The sequence below is a fragment of the Xiphophorus couchianus genome, chromosome 9, assembly GCF_001444195.1.
Source record: "Xiphophorus couchianus chromosome 9, X_couchianus-1.0, whole genome shotgun sequence".
Classification (NCBI taxonomy): Eukaryota; Metazoa; Chordata; class Actinopteri; order Cyprinodontiformes; family Poeciliidae; genus Xiphophorus; species Xiphophorus couchianus.
The window spans coordinates 1,456,099-1,475,881 of NC_040236.1; the positions used below are offsets into that span (position 1 = coordinate 1,456,099).

General features: G+C 40.8%; 2 protein-coding genes across 7 annotated transcripts in view; one reads left to right on the top strand and one right to left on the bottom strand.

Moving 5' to 3' along the window:
• Window positions 1–1,001: 1,001 nt before the first annotated feature.
• Window positions 1,002–9,259, bottom strand: cabcoco1 (ciliary associated calcium binding coiled-coil 1). 4 transcript variants are annotated; one of them, XM_028026770.1, is made up of 7 exons: window positions 9,158–9,218; window positions 8,979–9,083; window positions 6,303–6,440; window positions 6,009–6,178; window positions 5,732–5,876; window positions 1,187–1,259; window positions 1,002–1,114 (listed from the first exon to the last, which is right to left on the bottom strand). In XM_028026770.1, the coding sequence occupies exons 3-7, from the start codon at window positions 6,308–6,310 to the stop codon at window positions 1,034–1,036; spliced, it is 477 nt and encodes a 158-aa protein (XP_027882571.1). In that variant the 5' UTR covers window positions 6,311–6,440; window positions 8,979–9,083; window positions 9,158–9,218; the 3' UTR covers window positions 1,002–1,033. The 4 variants fall into 4 exon arrangements, with proteins under 4 accessions (XP_027882571.1, XP_027882572.1, XP_027882569.1 ...); XM_028026771.1 differs by having other exon boundaries at window positions 8,979–9,067; window positions 9,158–9,176; XM_028026768.1 differs by lacking the exon at window positions 6,303–6,440 and having other exon boundaries at window positions 8,979–9,067; window positions 9,158–9,259.
• Window positions 9,260–9,542: 283 nt separating this feature from the next.
• Window positions 9,543–19,783, top strand: part of adgra1a (adhesion G protein-coupled receptor A1a) — a 38,115-nt gene continuing 27,874 nt past the window's right edge. For 2 of the 3 annotated variants that reach the window (XM_028026758.1, XM_028026760.1), the window contains exons 1-2: window positions 9,543–9,817; window positions 10,121–10,409. In XM_028026758.1, coding sequence (XP_027882559.1) covers window positions 10,407–10,409 — 3 coding nt within the window. In that variant the 5' untranslated portion in view covers window positions 9,543–9,817; window positions 10,121–10,406. Of the gene's footprint in view, window positions 9,818–10,074; window positions 10,410–19,783 lie in introns of all 3 variants that reach the window. The other variant, XM_028026759.1, reaches the window with a different exon arrangement.

Consider the following 19,783-nt stretch of genomic DNA (forward strand, 5'->3'; position numbering starts at 1 on the left):
ATGTGGTGGAGAGGGTGCTGTTTATTGTCCATAATAGACAGAACCTTCTTCAGTGTCCTCCTCTCCACCACAGTTTCCAGGGACTCCAGCCTTAGTCCCAGTACAGAGCCAGCTTTCCTGATGATTTTGTCTAGTCTATTAGAGTCGCCGGCTCTGATGCTGCTTCCCCAACACACAGCAGCAAAGAAGATGGCGCCTGCAACAACACTGTGATAGAAGGTCTCCAACATCTTGCTGCACACATTGAAGGATCTCAGCTTCTTTAAAAAATAGAGTCTGCTCATCCCCTTCCTGCACACAGCGTCAGTGTTAGATGCCCAGGTGGTGTTGGTGTTTTGAGGCATGAACACATTATTTACTTTACATTATTTGTTACATTATTTAACATTATTTGTTAAACATTACATCACGTTCCACTATAAGGATTGTTTTTTTTTAAAATTCTTTGCCATTTTAACAAAATAGTAGAAGGCACCTAAAATGGCATACCTCATTAGCCTAAAGTATACACTGAGATGCAATTTAAAAATACTGAAATTTCAGTATATTTAATAGTTTACTTTTACTAAGCTTTAAGTGAATTTTAAATAATTTTATTTTGAGCACATGTTTTAAAATATACACAAAATATCTTTAAAAACATATTGTTTCATTTTTACACTTGAGCAACATATTTTGTTCACTTAAGGTATTCTTTTATTTAATATTTCTTAAAAGTGTATTTTAGTACAATTATATTTAAGTGTGTTTAAAGTTATGTCAAAATTAGTACAATCATGCTGTTAGTGTACTTTGTATATATTTATATGTAGTACACTTAATACTTAGTATAATTAAAATGTACTTACACAAATATACGTATGTTTGAAATATACCAAAGTATTTTTTTCACTCAGGTACACATGAAGCTTTGGAAATGATACTGTTTTATTATATTTTACTGTAAATCTGACCATATTTAGCCAGTTTTGTGCTTTAAAAACCCAAAGTCATACAAGGTATTTATTTATGTTATATGAAATTTTAAATTTATTTACTTAAAGTAGAAGTAGGTGGAAATACTTTCCTCCAGTGAGGTATGAGCATCTTGACAGCCGAATCTCTGAATGGTCCTCTGAAACAGAATGTGTTGACATGTCAATAGAAGGGGACAGACAGTAGATACAGACACCAGAAGCAGTCTCACCTCCATCCCTGTCAGACGCTCCTCTGTGGATTTCATGAAGAGAAGTTCATATAGTTTGTATTTCAGAATAAGACTGGAGAAAAATGTTTACAGAATCAGTTTGAGTAGTATAACACAATGCACTGGCTGTAAAACAGCAATTGTATCCCCTATTTATTCTACATATGGGGGGGAAACTAGATGGAGCACTTTTACCGACTATGTCAACATGAGTGGAGCTCCAGGGAGCGGCAAAGTGAAAAGGATGGAAAAAATAGAGCTAGGAAAAGTCAAAAACTGGATGCATATTTTGTTTGTCGTTTTGGAGATGAACCGAACTTTTTTGTTGGCAGCAATTCAGGCCCACCAAAACTGCCAGCCCAGCCAGGGATCCGGTGTTCTGTCAGATTGTCATAAGCTGAGCACAAACTGATGGCACTGATGGCTACATCTGTCAGACAAGTGTACTCTTGTCATTACCATATGATTTTATTTAATCAACAACATAGAATCATGACGTAGATTGTCATACACTTTGTTATTAACAGCTGTATGACATCCTGACTTGGCGTTTAACTAGTCAGATCATCATAAAGCAACACTGTGGCAGGTTTTTCACAGGCGTGTGTTGTAGTTGACTGCAGCTTTAGCTAGACCCTGCTTTAAATACACTTTGAAACCACCACAATGCATGTATGTCTTTCTAGTTATTGAAAACAATTTATTGACTTATTTTTGTCGTAACTTGTCGCATATGCTGAACTGACAGCTCCTCTGACAGTCGGAGTTCTTAATGCGCATAGGCAGGCATGGGTACTCACAGCATGTATGCTATTCTGACAGCATACGATGATCTGATAGAACACCTAGATAGTTACAGGTAGCAACTCTAACATTATTCATTCACAATGTGTGAGTTAACTGCAGACTGACTGTTATATGCTTCTCCATTAGCCAGTGTTCGCACAAATAATGACTACTCAGAATATTTTCACCTAGGTCGTGGAACCCGCCAGGGTTGCCCACTCTCCCCTCTTTTGTTTGCTATTGCTATAGAACCTTTAGCTGCAGCCCTTAGATCCAGTCCCATGCATGGCATCACAAGATGTGGTCTAGAGTCTAGACCAAAAAGTCTCCTTATATGCTGATGACCTGTTACTCTTTCTTTCAGACCCAGAGACCTCCATGCCCCCTGTATTAGATCTGCTTGAAAAGTTTGGACAAATATCTGGATATAAACTGAACTTTAACAATAGTTAATTATTTCCAATTAATGATGCAGCTACAGTCTACCCACTCCCTAGTTTACCATTCAAGATCTCTCTGCAAGGATTTAAGTGACTGGGAATCCATGTAACTAAGAATCACTCACAACTTTTTAAAATCAATTCTACTCCCTTACTCGACCAGCTGACTCAGGACTTACAGCGCTGGTCCATGCTGCCACTTTCTTTAGCAGGCAGGATCAGCTGTATCAAGATGAATGTTTTGCCAAAATTGTTGTACCTTTTTCAGTGTTTACCAGTATTTATCCCAAAAAAATTTTTTTAGGACATTCGATGCCTCAGTTTTTCAGTTCATATGGAACAAGAAACCTCCTAGAATATGAAAGAGTGTTATACAGAAAAGTAAGGAAATGGGAGGGCTTGCGACACCATATTTCTTATGCTATTATTGGTCTGGGGTTGTGCAGTGGCGCAGTTGGTAGAGCTGTTGCCATGCAGCAAGAAGGTCCTGGGTTTGATTCCTGACCTGGGGTCTTTCTGCATGGAGTTTGCATGTTCTCCCTGTGCATGTGTGGGTTCTCTCTGGGTTCTCCGGCTTCCTCCCACAGTCCAAAAACATGACAGTTAGGTTAATTGGTCTCTCTAAATTCTCCCTAGGTATGAGTGTGTGTGTGCATGGTTGTGTGTCTGTCTCTGTGTTGCCCTGCGACAGACTGGCGACCTGTCCAGGGTGACCCAGCCTCTCGCCCGGAATGTTAGCTGGAGATAGGCACCAGCACCCCTCCTGACCCCACTAGGGACAAAGGTGTTAGAAAATGGATGGATGGATTATTGGTCTGTTAAAATTCGCACAATGTTATTCTGGTGCAATGCAAACTGTGAGGCTCTCAAATGGTTACCATTAGTGGAGGCCTCAAGTAGCTCTGCTTCCTCGTACTCTCTTGCAACATCTCCTATAACTTGCACTGACAAAATAATAATTAAGAACTGTCTTAGAATATGGGCTCAGATTATGCAACATTTTGAGATCCAAAGAATATCGCCACTAAATTCTAATCCTCTATTTCCAGCTTCACTCATTAATAAGATTTTTTTCAGTGTGGAAAAGAAATTGGCTTTTTTTCTGTGAAAGATCTATACTTAGATGGTACTTTTGCCTCATTTGATCAATTATCTTAACATTTTAACTTACCGGCTGTGAACTTTTTTTTAGATTTCTACAAGTTAGAGACGTTATTTGACATCACTTTCCAGGTTTTCCAATAATTCCTGCCTCCAATATAACCATATTTCTTGCTAATTTCTAGAAGTTGATTGGTTGATCAACTGCTAGAAATTAGTCCCACTCCAAAGGGTACAATATAAAAGATATACAACTTCTTAATGTACAAATTTACTCATGGGCTTGGCCATCTTCAAGCTACTTGGTTTGATGATCTTAACATAGAGATTGATAATGAAATGTGGCAAACTAATCTGAACGCATTCACACCTCATCAATTTGTGCCCGACATAGAATTGTTCAGTGTAAAGTCGTCCATAGAGTACATTGGTCCAAAAGGCTGAAATCTTTCCAGACGTGGATTCAAGCTGTGTGAAGTGTGGTTTTATTCCCAGCCACTCTCAGACATATGTTTTGGAACTGTCCCCTCTCTACTGCAATTTTGGAAATCTGTTTTTGACTCTCTGTAATCACCTCGACCACCACTACAGCCTTCTCCACTCACTGCTTTATTTGGGGTCCTCCCCAAAAAGCAGTTGCTGTCACCACATCATGCTGACCTTCCTCACACTAGCTAGGCTAGACGTATTATACTGATGCATTGGAAGAATCCTCTCCCACCCACACATTCTTATTGGATAAAAGATGCCCGTTTGTTCATGAAACTGGAAAATATTAGGCATACGCTCAAAGGCTCTGAAATCACATTTTCAAGAATCTGGTCACCGTTTTTGGACCATGTTATGTCTTTGACACTTAATGCTCCCCAGTTGTAATGGCATACACTCTTTATCTAAGTCTTATAACAATTTTAGTAGCACAGAATACATTAAGCCCTCTAGGTGCCCCGTTTTAGTTGTTTTCTGTCTCATTTATACGTTATTTACTTTCTGTTACCTCTGTTTGTTTATTTATTATATATACAGTATATACAGGGGTTGGACAATGAAACTGAAACACCTCTCATTTTAGTGTGGGAGGTTTCATGACTAAAATGAGAGGTGTTTCAATTTCATTGTCCAACCACTGTATATATATATATATATATATATATATATATATATATATATATATATATATATATATATAAAATTATTGTGATTTATACTTACTTAATATATAAGTAGGTAGAAATAATGCATATCCGGGAAATATATCTTAAATTGAATGCTCAAAGCACCAGGGTTTTTATAGAAAAATATTCAGATTTTGTGTGTGTGGTTTTGGAGGCTCTATGTTGAAGATGATAAGAAATCAAGACACCTTTTTCTGTTTTTCTATCTCCTCTGTCTCTCTCTGCTCTCGGCTCCCACACACTGAGCTGTCAGCTAGTTGTAGCGCTTAGCCTCTCCTGTTTCAAATTCTTCTCATTAATGTAAGAGTTAAAGAGCAAAATATAATTGAGATATTTGCTACCTTCAACAAAAGTCTATCAAACCAATGCAGCCAGTTTAGATAATTTTGATTTCCAAGGCATAAGAAGGCACTTCATCCTGATTCAGCCAAAGTAATGAAATAACAAACTGTGGTCTGATTTTAATTGTTAATGTGTTTCTTCCTTTTGAGCAGTGAAAGTAAATAAAAGGTGTTACATGTATTTTGCTTTAAGTATTTTCTTACTGGGGGCATTTTAGAGTTAATGCTGCAGAGCCACAGCTAGTTCCTCTCTTCAGCAGCTCTGTGAGCCTCTGCTGTTCTGCTGTTGATTCTCCTACAATTTTGGATTGATTCTAACAATGGCAGGGGTGGACGTAAAAGTATTTTTTTCTTTGATGAATGGCAGATTTATATTGTTATTTGTTTCTTTCGCCTTTTTATATTGATATTGTTTAAATACAATTATTATTTGTAGGATTTTTTGGGGGGGGGACAATTCTACACTTCTCCAAGATTGGGGTGGGGCCGAACCCTCTCTAACCTCCCTGGGCATCACTGCTCTACAGAAATAGTTTATGTTAAAGTTCTGAAACTGTTGTGACTATTACTAGAAATCATAAATATGGTGGTGATGTGGTTAGAGTCCCAAGTTTTTTTTAAAGTTTGGTGATCAGTTGAATTATTTAATTTCTCCAATAAAGTATTCTTTTATTTGAATTTGGCTGGCTTGGTCAGGCTTACCTTTTTGTAACATAGCATATCAGTGCTTTGGCTTCATTATTGTTCAAAAGTGAAGAGTCATCTTCTTCAGAAGGAGCACAGTGGCAGGCAGCAGTCATGGCTTTCATGAACACCACCATATTATCCACTGAACTCATCTGTTTTTCTGGGGGAGGAAGGCAAAGCACAAACTGTTAGTCTACTAGACCTTTTTTTTCTTACCAAAAAAAGTCAATGTTAGAAGTGTGGATACAACACAATGTTGGTACTTGAAGAACCAACATTCTGCATTTCCCACCTCTTAGATTTTCCAGCAGTACATGGAGTACAGCCATTGTGAAAGAGATCTGTGTGGGGCTAAACTTGGTATCTTTAGCCCACCAGAATCCAGACAAATAGTACTGAAGGAGGACAGCCTCTCTGATACAGGTCCGGTGGTTTGTGAAACCTAGAATGTTCTCCATTTTACTACAAACAGAGAATGGATTTAGATTACACTGTAGTCATGGTAAACAGTCAGTGATAACACTGCTAAAGCAGAATGTTGGTGTGCTAACATAAAAGAATCTTACAAAAACAGAACCCATCTTACAGGGACATTTGTACCACACTCAGCACAGATGTTTCTGTTCACTGTTCCAGGTTATTGCTCATGGTAGACTGTGCATTTTTTGCCTGAGAGTTTCCTGCTTCCAGCTTGAATCTAGTTTGGTGTGGTAGACCCTGGTCTCTATCAAAAGGTAAAAATCAGTTTGAAGCGTTTCAGTCAGGCTTCAGGGCTCATCATAGCACTGAAACAGAACTGTTGAATGTTACAAATGATATTCTCTTGGCTTCAGATAATGGACTTATGTCTGTTCTGGTTTTGCTAGATTTCAGCGCTGCTTTTGAAACAGTCAACCACAATATTCTCTTAAAACCAGGGGCGGACCTTCAGGGGGGCTGGGAGGGCGGTGGGCCCCTGGCCCGGGCATAAAAGGGCCCTGAATGAATAGGATTTCAAGGATCCAAGTTGACTCATGGTTGCTAAAAACTTTACAAGACCGACTGATTGTACTGTAAAATATTGAATAAAATGTTGTGCTACATGACTGGCTTTATTTTCACTCTTACATTTAACTTTATGACACGCAAAATTACAAGTGGATCGTCCATATTGTCTCCAAGTGTATTTTTTGTAAAATTCGACACTGGCTGTCCACCAACGTCATCATCAGTCACTTGGCTACAGATGGCAAACTAGGTAAAGCATTTTTACAGACTAAGTTAACATGAGTGGAGCTTTATGGAAGCAGCAAAGTGGGGAAAAAATATTCATATATTTAACTTGCCCCTGTACCTTTTATCACACTTAAGAACAGATGAGTCAGGGAGCAGCACCACCATACCAGTAAAAGTATATTAAAGTTGCATTATGTAACTTTTATATAGAATATTTTGTGGCGGGGTCGGCTTCAACGCTCGCTGCTGTGTACCTGGTTCAACATGTCAATAATAAACCTAGCTTCAGCAGTTGCTAGCTGCTCCAGGCTTTAAATTGATAAAATGTCAAAATGATGCTTCTGAACTGCTTTGAATTGTGTTGTTTCATCATTAGTGACCACGTAGCCTGATGTTTCTGTTCTCTTGATTTGTTGTACTTCATGTCTGTTTGATGGATTTCAGAATGACATAGTCGCTCTCTGTGGTGCCGAAGTTTGTAAGCTCCTCTGTTGCAGGCATGTCTATGATGTAAAGTTATATTATCATGAGCTTTAACATGTCGATATCAAGGGAAACACAATAGGCTGGTTTAAAAATTAATATAGCTAAAATTAGAAATATTCTTCAGGAGTGATGCTGAAAACTAGTCCCTGCATCTGTTACTTCAAGGCTGGACTACTGTAATTCTTTACTATCGGGAAGTCCACAAAATACAGTTAAAAGCTTTCAGCTGATCCAAAATGCTGCAGCAACAGTTATGATGAAAATTAAGAACAGAGATCATATTTCTCCTATTTTAGCTTCGCTTCACTGGCTCCTTGTTAAACCTAGGATAGAATTTAAGATTCCCCTTTTCACATATAAAGCCCTTAATAATCACCTCTATCATACAGAGGTGATTATTAATCCATATGGACATATGTGCCTAACAGACTAGGTTTACTGCTGGTTCCTCAAGGTTTTAACAGTAGAATGGGAGGCAGATCCTTACTGATCAGGCATCTCTCCTGAGGAACCGGCCTCCAGTTTTATCGGTGTATAAGACAGACTTTTAAAATGAGGCTTAAAACTTTGCTTTTTGATAAAGTTTGTAGTTTAAATAGCAATGTTTGCCCAGTTGAATGGAGGTAGAGTGTACAGCCCAGTCAGACAACAGTCTGGTTATGCTTCTCTCATGCCTCATTCTAGGCTTCGGTTATCCTGAGCTATTTCTATAGTTATGCTGCCACATGCTTTTGGGCTGCTGGAGGACAAACTGACCATTTTCCTCATTTTCTTCTTTTGCTACTCTCCAACTTACATTATTTGCTATTATTTTATGTAACTTTTTTTCTCCACAGAAGCTACACCTGATGTTTCATTCTGTTTGGTTGTGGTTCCTTCCTGGAGGAGGACATCGGCTGAGACAATGCTCCCATCACCTAATCGTTTCCTGCTATTAACATGTCACTTTTCATAACATAGAAAGGACTCATATATTAGATTTTCTGTATCTTTTTTGTGCATACTGTTCAGTCTCAAATTCCCAGTCAGTCGTGGCAGATGGCCACTTGTAGTGAGATAGGTCCTGGTTTTGTTGAAGGTTTCTTCCTGTTAAAAGGGAGCTTTCTACTGTCGCTGCACACTGGTCCAAGACGAGTGAATGCTGCAAGTCAATGACTCCATCCAATCGGCTGAGTTTCCTTTGACATAAAACTTTTTTTGTCCCCTCCAGGGGGTCTTTTGTGGGTTCTAGTGTCCCTTATATGAAAGTAGGCTGACAGGAAAGGGAGAAGGAGAGGGGGGTGAGGGGGAATCGAACCCGCGACGGCCGTGTCGAGGACTCAAGGCCTCCAAATGTGGGTCGTGCTATCCCCTGGTTTAGCGCACCTGGATCAAATGATGGCTCGTTAGAAGGCCTAAGAAGAACGCTGACATGCTGAAAAGGTTGTTGGTGACACCAGGGAGAGAACTAAAACATGCAGGATGCCGGACTGCATTACATAAAGTCCCTCTAATTAATTAAGCCATTTACTGGCACATTTTCTTGTTTACTTTCTGTTTCCAGGTTAACCGGGTTACTTACTGCAGAAGCTCTTCGGCGCTGTGTTCTTGCAGCTCCTGTATTAATTGCACTGGCAAGGCGTCCCACTGCAGGGACTCTGCTGCTTGTTCCTGTCAAATAGACGCACTTTTTGTATCATAAATAAAATACATCAGCGATTCAGCACTGCTACAAACATTAATCTTCATGACTATTCATACCTCTTCTCCGGACATGTTAGCATTGCGGTGGTCATGGCAACGGGCCGTTAAACTGTTCTTCCTTATTTAAAGGGGAAGTCCGTTTAATTAACAATCTGTGATTGTTGGTTATTTAGCAATAAATTATTTAAAAAAATAAATACATTATATTTATTTAATATTATTATTAAAAAGCAGATGTGTTATCTTGTAAAAGTGCGTTATAACAAACAATTAGTCACAGAAGATAAAAAAAGGAAACAGTACCATATATGTAAATGAGAATAACAAAGCAAAAATGTTTAAATGAGTAAATAAATCTTAAGTAATTTCTTCTTTTTTTTAAATCATCAGAAACCAAACGGCACAAATACCGGATGATTTCAGACGTAGGAAGATGTTTGGAGATGTGGAGCCCTTACCTCTCTGTCTAAAAGGTTCCGTCTTCCTACATAAATGCAACATTTTGTATGTTTATGAAATGCAAAATAGTTTACAAGTGGTTTGACCGCGCAGGTCGCCAGGAAGGCTTGCTTTGAAATAAATCGCCACACACCTCCCAAGCCGCCCCTCTCTGTTCTGCGTCACATGCGGCGCATCCTCACAGAAACCGAGCGGAACCACTTCCATTCTGACCTGGATTACGGAACGCTCAGCTGAGCGGAGAAGACACGACCGCAGGTAAATTCCGCCTCTGCTTACCGTTATAAGGCAGCATCTTTAAAAGTAGCATCTGAGCCTGTGGCAACAGACCTGCTCCTTTTGCAGATAATTGGCATATTAAGTCAACTAGCAATATTTTAGGTATCTTAACCTAAATGGAAATAAGAAAAGCAAAACGCAGCAAACATCATTCATGCATGCGTGCTTATTTTCCTGCTTTCAGTAGTTTATCAGACAGATTTCACTTTGTTTTTAAAGCATCCCTGTATTCTTAGCGTGAACGTCTGCCCAACTATCCGCCCACGCTCATGTGTCACGCAGAGCTCGATAGAAGATAAAGCAGGCATGGATGTTCTGCCTTGACCACGTCCGGATGGAGTCAGGAGAACAAGGCTGAAGCGGAGCCGCTGCGCTGGACGATCAGCGGTAGACTTCTGTGATCCGAGAACCCTGGGTTTCATCTTCATCATCTTCCTCACTGCCGGAGACAGGGGACCAACTCCCTGCTGAGACTCTCCTATTCCATGGATCTGGTACACGCAGGTTAGGGAAGGGCGTGGCGCAGTGGTTCTCAGTTTACAGCTCAAGTGCAACTTTGATAAAGCTGATGGTAAGTATCTAGTCTTTCCTAACAAGTTCAAATTAATCTAATATTTTGATCCATTTCCTTCACACATCATAAGAAGTAGAAGATCCATTCCGAACATAGGCAGAGCATCAGACCAGTGTCTTAATGAGTCATTTAATGTATAATGGTATCGTTTATATAACCTAACTAGCTCTATATCCCGAAAAAAATGGAAAAATATGGTGTTTTAGAAGATAATTTATCTTTTACGTTGCCAGTAATGCCAGAATTAATAATAAATAATAAAGACTTTCTGGTATTCTGTTTTAGTAATGTAATTATATTAGTTGTGTTACCACCCCCACGCCACTAGAGGCAGTAGCAGACCCGAAAAGATGCGACTAAGAAGCAGATTTAGAAGTACACAGAAAGCTACGGAATTTGTTAAAAACTGTGAGCTGCGCTGAAGTAAATAAAATAAATCCTTCCTAAAGATGAAGGTTTAAAAGGTTTAAAAATAAACAATAAACACGGGAGACCGTGGATAATATAAGAAATATTTCCAAATAAGGTATGAGAATGACAGTGGTCCGTCCCTGCCCCTTTCTGTTTGCTGCAGCGAGGTCCTTCTCGGTCCTTTGGCAAAAAGGCACCTTCAAGGAACACAGGTAAAGAGATACATTCAATTACGTCTCGGAAATATCAGTACTATGAATTAAGACAGGCGATAGACATATAAAACTAGGTTCTGAAACAACTAACAAATTACAATGAAAAATTAACTTATTATAATAAACAAAACAAATTGTGACCAGTAATACACATAAACAGTCACAACATTTTCTCAAGTGATCTGACTGTAATAAATTCGGTGTCTCTCACAATAACTTTATGTGACAGTTTTTCATAATCAATCAAAAGAGTTACTGTGTTCATTCTGGGACTGAAAACAGAGTGCTGAACATTAACATTTAGCTATATTCCTGGATATCCCAAGTCACACAAACAAAATGTCTGAGTTGAAAGGGTAAAGAATGTAGAGCAGGAATCTAAAAAGAACAAGAAAAGGAAACACATGGCAACCTAATAAATATGGAGACATAAAACTGAATATCTTTATTGTTGAATATCACATACACTTGACATGGCAAATTGTTGCACTACAACTTCCTTATTTGTAGCATTTCTTGTACCTAAATATCAAATTCTCACATTAAATTGGTCACAATGCAGTTTACAAATGCATATTACAACGCTGTTAAAATTCAAATGGAAATATTTTCAATGCCCAATTTTGTCATGATCCTGGGTTGTTTAGGTTTTTGTCACTTTCATGTTTTTCTGTCACCTGCTTTCATTTCAGCCTTAACTTTTGATCAGTCTTTTCTTAGTAGCTTGGGTTAGCTCTGTTGTTGTTCATTCTTTGTGTTTAGCGATTCTTTGTAACAATTCTTTATAATGTAGCCGGGTGGTAAATTTTGGGTGAATAATTGTACTGTTTCAAATTGTTGGTTTTCTTTTATCTTATGGTAGCAATGCTATTGAGTTATTTTGGTTCCGTTATGTAATTTTATTTGTTTTTCACATTTAAATATGTACAGGTATAGTTGGTCTCGGGTGCTGCACATTTTGACCACCAGAGAGCAGTGTTTCAAGGTGATTACTGTTTCCCAAGGGGCAGAAAATGCATCTTGTTTTCTTCCTGTGTTGCTATGCTACGTGCTGAACTTGGATGTGAACTGTACATGTTTTATCTGCGGGAGATAGTTTTGGCAGAAAATTGGTAAATATATGCATCACTCGTTGAAATATGTCGGTACATTCTCATTTATGTGATAAGCAGTCAGTATTTTAATAACATGGTGTATTTCTGAAACGGATGGCTCAGGGAACCTGTATGTGCGGAGCAGGGCGGCCATTTCCTGCACGTGACAATAAGATGTCTTATCATCGGTGTGCTCCAGCATTAAGAGTGAACTGAGACGTTACTCAGTGATTCTTGAGAAGTGGGACAGAATGGGTTTAAATTTTCCCAATTTTTTTTAAAATTATTCCTCAAGCTTATGTATACAAATTTGACAAATAATGTTTTGGAAATGTAAAGATGCTAAGGTGCAGGCTTCCAGTTGCAACATTTTTTTTGAAAATTACATTTTTAATGGACCTCACCTAGAACTTTGTCATCACCATCTGACAAAAATAAATGTCAAATTATTTTTAATGACCCTATTAGTGATATTTTTACTCAGTTTTACAGACAAATGCTTCCCAAGAAACAAAAGAAATATTATTTAAAACAAAAAACAACATAAAGTCCATCTGACAGAGTTAACAGTGCATGAGGGAGTAGACACAGAACTGAAGATGGTGACAAACTAGTGAGTAAAAGAAAATACTTGATACATGTGAAGTAATGCCATTTATGTAAAATACATTAAAATGAATTAACTATGCACTTAAGTGAGATTTGTCAACACTATCACTGGAAGAGTCACACTGTCAGTTAAAAACTCCGATGGAGTTGACAAAATGCCAAACTACCTCAATTTATATGATGTTATTCTGAAGGTGGCCATATTGTAGCTTATCAGGTCCATGAAATCTTTACAATCTATACTAAAATTAAGCATTTAGTTCACAAAATTTCATCAGCTTCCAGCGCCTTTTTTAGGCGCAGTAGATCAGAGACTGCCTTTGTGGTTCCTCCCTCGGAGGAGTATATACGGGAACTACTTGCTTGCTGGTCAGACACCAAGACGCTTTCCCATCTGACAATGGATGGCAGGGTCTTGGCAGCCATGCAGGAGGCACCCAGGGTTGGCTTGGGGCAGATGCCAGCGGTGGAACTGGGCATTGCCTCTCTTATTATCCCACCTGATGAGGCTTTGCGGCCCAATGCCCATTGTCTGCGGCCTCAGTGCCGTATTACTTCTCTGCAAGGCATATGACTCTGGGGCCCGCATGGGCCGGATTGGGAACTCTCTCTCCTATCTTATGCTGGCCCTGTCTTCTTCTTTGGAATCTGTTCCACTGGACCACACCACACAAGGCCTGGTTGATGCATCTCTGCAGACTTTTGTTCTCATGACGAAGGAGCTTGGACGCACACTCTCCACACTGGTTCATGCTCGTCACCAGGACTGGTTGGTGCAGTCGCCACTTACTGAGCCTTGTAGAAGAACCCTAAGGGCCCTGCCTGTAGTTCCGGGGGGACTTTTTGGCTGGACACCTTGGATCGTACAGCTCAGGCCTCTCAAACAAGGAGGCAGCTGGCAGGGCTTCACAGACGTGATCGCCAACCAGTCGGCTCTTGGGCAGCTACGGGTCCTTCATGGAGGTCCTTGTGCCCATCTCCTTCTTTCATTGAGCCCCAGGGTCTGGTGCCAGGTCAGAAATCGGTCCAAAGACCTGCTCCAGATCAAGGAAACCGGGCTTGAGACCAAGCTGGGGTGAGGTCATCTCACCCCTTTCGAGCTGCACAGTCTGGCCAGCGTCCTCCCAGGCCATCAAAGGGCCGGGGGGCCAGCAGATGATGCCTTACGGCCGGCGGTCGGTTATTTTACCCCGGGACAGCTCGGTTTCTGGGCTGCCCACACCCTGGACTTGTGGGTGTTGTCCACCCTGTCCCGGGGATACTGTCTTCAATTCTGCCGCCGGCCACCCGTCCCTGGCCTGGTCAGGATGACTGTGATCCACGACCCGGTGAAGGCACAGGCACTGAACCAAGAAATCTGCACCTTGCTGGCCAAGGGAGATATAGTGCCTGTGGACCCCCTGCTGGATCCAGGGGGCTTTAATTCCATATATTTTCTGGTTCCGAAGAAGACCGGGGGTCTACGTCCAGTCTTGGACGTCAGGGGCCTGAATGTGTACTTGAAGGCCATGCCTTTTTGTATGCTGACCACCAAGGAAGTGTTGCAGGCGATTTCCCCGGGCGATTGGTTCACTTCCATAGATGTCAGGGATGCTTATTTTCATGTTTCAATCGCTCCACCCGATTGGTGGTTTCTTCGTTTTGCTTTTTTAGGGGAAGCACTTCCAGCTCAGGTTCCTCCCGTTTGGACTTTTGCTGTGGGGGTGCAGTGTTTTCAGTCTCTGTCTGAATGGAGGGTGAGGTTGTTTATGACAACAGGGGCCCCGCTCAGTTCCCTCCCATGTCGTTGGGAAGTTGTATTTACAGATGCATCCTCCATGGGATAGGGTGCAACCTGGCGGGGTCAAATGACACAGTGGACATGGTCCCAGCGACAGAGCAGGGAACACATCAATGTCCTGGAATTACAGGCTGTGCTTCTGGCTCTTTGGAGCTTTATTCCTGACTTGAATTGGAAGCATGTGCTGGTGAGGTCAGACAACACCACTGTGGTTTTTCACATCAACCACCAGGGGGGACCAGGTCAAGGAAACCTTTGTTCTTGACTCAATGGCTTCTGACCTGGGAAGCTCCATACTTGGACAGCCTCAGAGCAGCCTGCATCCCGGGGCCACAGAGCATGCCATCAGATTTTCTATCTCGTCAGAAGCTGCTTCCTGGAGAGTGGAAGCTTCACCAAGAGGTAGTGGAGTGCATCTGGAAGGTCTTTGGCAGGGCGGACGTGGACCTCTTTGCCTCAAGGGATGCATTTCACTGTCTCCTTTGGTTCTCCTTGGACAGCAGCAACCCTCTGGGCCACGATGCGTTGGCACACGACTGGCCCCGGACCCTCCTTTATGCCTTTCCACCATTCAGCCTACGTTATCAGCCTCTCCTGAGGGTTTGTCAGGAGGGGCACAGGGTTCTGCTGGTGACCCCCTTCCCCGCCAATGCATCTCCCCTCCAGGAGGGATCTTCTTTCCCAGATGGGGGGTTGGATTTTGCACCCCAAACCGGACTGGCTCCAGCTCTGGATTTGGCCCCTGAAAGGCCGGGGTCCACTTTTTCAAGATACACTGGGTCAGTAGGGCATACAATGGCTAATGCACGGGCGCCGTCCTCGCAAGCTGTCTATGATAACAAGTGGGCGGTCTTTGCGATCTGGTGCCATAATAAAGGGCAGGACCCGGTGCAGTGTTCAGTCTCTGACATACTGACCTTCTTGCAGGCATTACTGAATTGGGGATGGTCTCCATCTACCTTAAAAGTTTATGTGGCTGCCATTTCCTGTTGGCATGTTGGGCTGAATGGTTGTTCGGTGGCCGAGACAAAGACATTGTACTGTTTTTGAGAGGTGCTTGGCATTTGCACCCACCCAACCGCACTGTGGCACCGGTGTGGGAACTTTCTCTGGTGCTTGAGGCACTTCAGTCCCTCCCATTTGAACCCCTGGCATCGGCGGACCTCAAATGGCTCTCACTGAAGACGGCGTTCCTTTTGGCGATGGTTTCCACAAAGCGTGTGGGGGAATTGCAGGCTCTCTCGATAGCTGAGCCCTGCTGCTGGTGGAATCCTTATGTTTCAGGTGTTACACTGTGGCCTGATGTAGCATTTATTCCTAAGGTGTCACTGGCAGTACCCAGCCGCTCCGTCTTGCCCTGTTTGACACCGGATGCTCCTCTGAACCACTGTGCCCTGTTTGTGCCTTTGAGGCATATATCAATGTCACGGCATCCTTCCGTGTATACCCTTTTTGTTTGCTATGCTGGCTCACGGAAAGGTCAGGCACTTTCTAAGCAGCGACTTGCATACTGGGTTGTGGATTTGATCTCCAAGGCCTATGCCTTGCACGACTGGCTACTGCCGGCAGGAGTGAAGTGCCACTCACTTTTCCCTCATCACTAAATCAAATGCCAGCCAATCCCCTATTTCTGTTTGACTGTGTATGTGAGTGCATTAAACAATATAGCTCATTGATGAATGCAATGGACTCTGAATTGGAAAGCTCCATGTTCGATTCTGGGTTGAGCCATGTGTTTCACTTCATATTCTTGTGGGATCAATTAATTCATTTTGAATTTGGTTTCACTGCCAACATGAGTAAGCACAGTGACATAGCTTGCTGGGTAATGTGATGGACTCTGAATTGGAAGGCTGCAGGTTTGATTCCAGATTAAAACACATATTAAAACCCGTGGTGGGTGGGGCGGTGCATGGGGAGGACCTCCTGGGTTGGGCAAGAAACCCATTATAACTGCTTGCAGTTCTAGTTAAGATCTCAAAATCACTTACAAAATGTTGTCCACAAGGCTTGAAAAGATGAATCTTCATATATTCCCTGAGCAGACTGGATTTATTTAAAAAATCAGGACCAGCTGGACCAGACTATAGTAGATGACTGGCCAACTCATAGAATTCTGACCCAGAAAGAAAGACAGAAAGAAAGAAAGAGTTTTAAGGATGTAAATGTTAGAACACTGCCTTTCTCCAGCCTGGGAATTACCTTAGCTTCAACATGGACCACCTGCTCTGATGTTCCTGAACTTTAACACACTTCATTTAATTAGCATAACTGTTTTAAAAGCCTTGTGTTGTTCTATGAAGTGTTGTTAGGGAACAATAGGTGTACCACTGTGTTTTTGTATTTGACAGAAAATTTGAAAACATGTCTAGGCTATTATGTGTTGATGTTGTTGGATGACATCATTGACAATACTTAACACCAACTAAATAGTCTTACAAAAGACAAACATAATAAAATAATTTTAAGTAAAAGGTGGACTGTGTGAATTAAATTTTTTATTTTAAATATCCGTTTTTTTAATTGAAATTTCTCTGAAACCCACATTGTACACTTTTGTTTCATCTTCCATTGTTTTAATGTAGAATAGAAATCCAATTTACAAATGACAAGCTTGCAATTCTTCATCAACTAGACTTGAATTAAATGGTTCCTAAAACCTTAACAGCAGAACTCTGAATATTAGGTGTTTATATCCCAGCAATATAAAAAGAGGGAAATTTCTCTGAAATGTCTCCTACTGTCAGGAAAAATTTCATAGAGCTTGAGTTTCAGTTGGTGGAAGGCCTTAATTTTCTAAAAGCTGGGTTTATTCGTCACAGCACAGGTATCAGCCATACGTTTAATTGGATTGTCTTACAAAGTTACTCCATACAGGTCAGTCAGCTGAGGAAAATTAAGTTCCTCCCTCAGATCTCTGCTATTATGTGTGTCAACTCCTTGCTTTAGTATATGTATGTATGAGTGTGTATGCTGCATTTTATGGAATCTGAGAAGCATTTAAACAGTCATGCTTAGCCTAATTGATGGTTTATTCAGTGGAGCAAGATGAGAGGCCCCGTTTTCATGCAAAGATGTGGATGAAAGGGAGAGATAATAGGATCTGTAAAACACTCAGGCTTGGAACACAGAGGAAAAGTGAGTTGACACGATTAAGACAATGCCACCAGCATACAACTATCCTTTGAGCAAGCATTATTGTCTTTTTCCCACTGAGGGAAAGCTACACCTTTTCTGGACATGCACATCACTTTGTGTGTCATGTTGGTTTTGAGGATATGTTGGACTCACATGCAAAACACTATTAGAAGAAGCAGAATTTAAGGATCTTTAATAAATTGAGAATTACAAAGAGATGCGCTCAGTGGTGGAAATGGCTCAGCAGAGCTCTCAGGGAGGGGGGTGGTCCACTGGTTCAGCAGAGGACAAGTGGCAGTTCTGGAAAGCAGAGGGAGACAGGCAAGCGGTGATCGTGATAACAAGAAAGCCTTAGGATATGATGTTCTTACAGTTGAGATGAATGGAGTGAATGTTTATGATGGGGTGGAGGATTCAGTCCAGGAATCCTCCTGGCCTCTAGGCGGGAACCGGTATGATCAGCCGTGTGATGGTGTTGTGGGAGATAGAGATGGGCCATCTGAAGCCAGTCTTCGAGGCGTGTACCAAGTAAAAAAGGGGGTGTGTCAGATGAAGCCCCACTTCAATGCTTGTGTCTTGCTGAAAACCACGTGGCTGACAACAAACAATGCCTCGCATTCAGGGCCAGCTCAATGCATAAGCAAACTAAGCGGCCGCTTATGGCCCTGGCCCATAAGAGGAAAAAAAAAGTTCCACTACTTTTTTTTTTTTTAGTAATGATTTCCATGGCATTATATTAACACAAACACACAGCTTCATTACAAATTGTGATTTTTTTTTTACAATAATATACATCTGACAATGTATGTGTTATATAGACAAAAAGGAAAAAAAAAAAAAAATTAATTGATTTTAGTGGCCGCGGTAGGTACCTCACTGCACGGTAATATGAGCTGCCCTGCAATGCGCATTCAAACCGTGAAAGCACCAGTTTAAGATAAGTTATAAAAACAGTATTGCAAAAAAGGACTGAACCTTTCAGGGAGAGAGAAAAGAAAGAGGAAGAATAGGGGAAAAAAAAGCCAAGATCAAGGTATGTTTTAATGTGTCTTGGTAGCGTGATATTTATCAGAAAGATGTGTGGAGCTGCTAATAGAAACTTATCTTGATAGCGACCTTGTCCAGTATGGAGGACCATTTAAGGACAAGGAAAAACTATATATTTATGCTTTTATTTTTATTTTTATTAAGTCAGTTTTGGTCCTCCATAGTCCAGTTCAACAACTAAACATTTATGCTACAATGTTTGTATTTGTGTGAAACTGAGTCTTAACTTTAAATGAGTCGATTCTCCTGGTTGGCGTGTTTGATAACGTTTGATAACAATAATTAAAACTTCTCAATGTTTGATAATGTCTAGCAAAATGTTTTTACATCAGGCTACATGGCTACTGCATTAATATATCAATGAGCTGCTCTAAGCTATAGTTGGGGATAAGTATTAGTTTGCTTATCCCCAACTATGCATGATAATTTATGTATCTAAAACAAACATTATTTTTACAACAACTTATAAGCTATGTGATTCTTCTCAAATTAAAATTGTTTGAAGGCATAGACTTAGCCCACTACTGGTCCACATTCTGAGGTGAGAAAGACGCCTGGTATAAATATAATTTTTAACTATTGTAATTACACCTAAGAGAAATTTAATTTTGTATGTATGTATTGCATCTTAAGTTGGGGTGCATCGATTGCAGTTTTCTGGCTGATCGCCTATTACCAATGTTTTAAAAGCCTGACATGCCAATTTTGATTTTGGCTGACACCAATTTTTGTCTGAAATGTTGCTAAATATAGCAAAAAAGTCGCTGAGTTTGCAACAGTGGAGCCACTATTGTTAACTGCAAACATGAAGACCTGAGCTGGTGGTCCGGTCTATCAGTCAAACCTCTCTCATAGCAGAGCAGAAGAGGACAGTGGCTACTTTTTAAACCTTTTCTGAGGTAGATAAGATTGGTGGATACGATTGGTTTCACATGCAAGTGTTGGCCGATCACCAATCCCTCAAAGTTAAGGAAATTAGTGCCCAAAAATGGGCCAATAAATGTATCCTATATTGTACGGGCATAAAGGATATAATGTAAACATCACTGTCAGAGATGCAATAATTTTAGCAGGTGT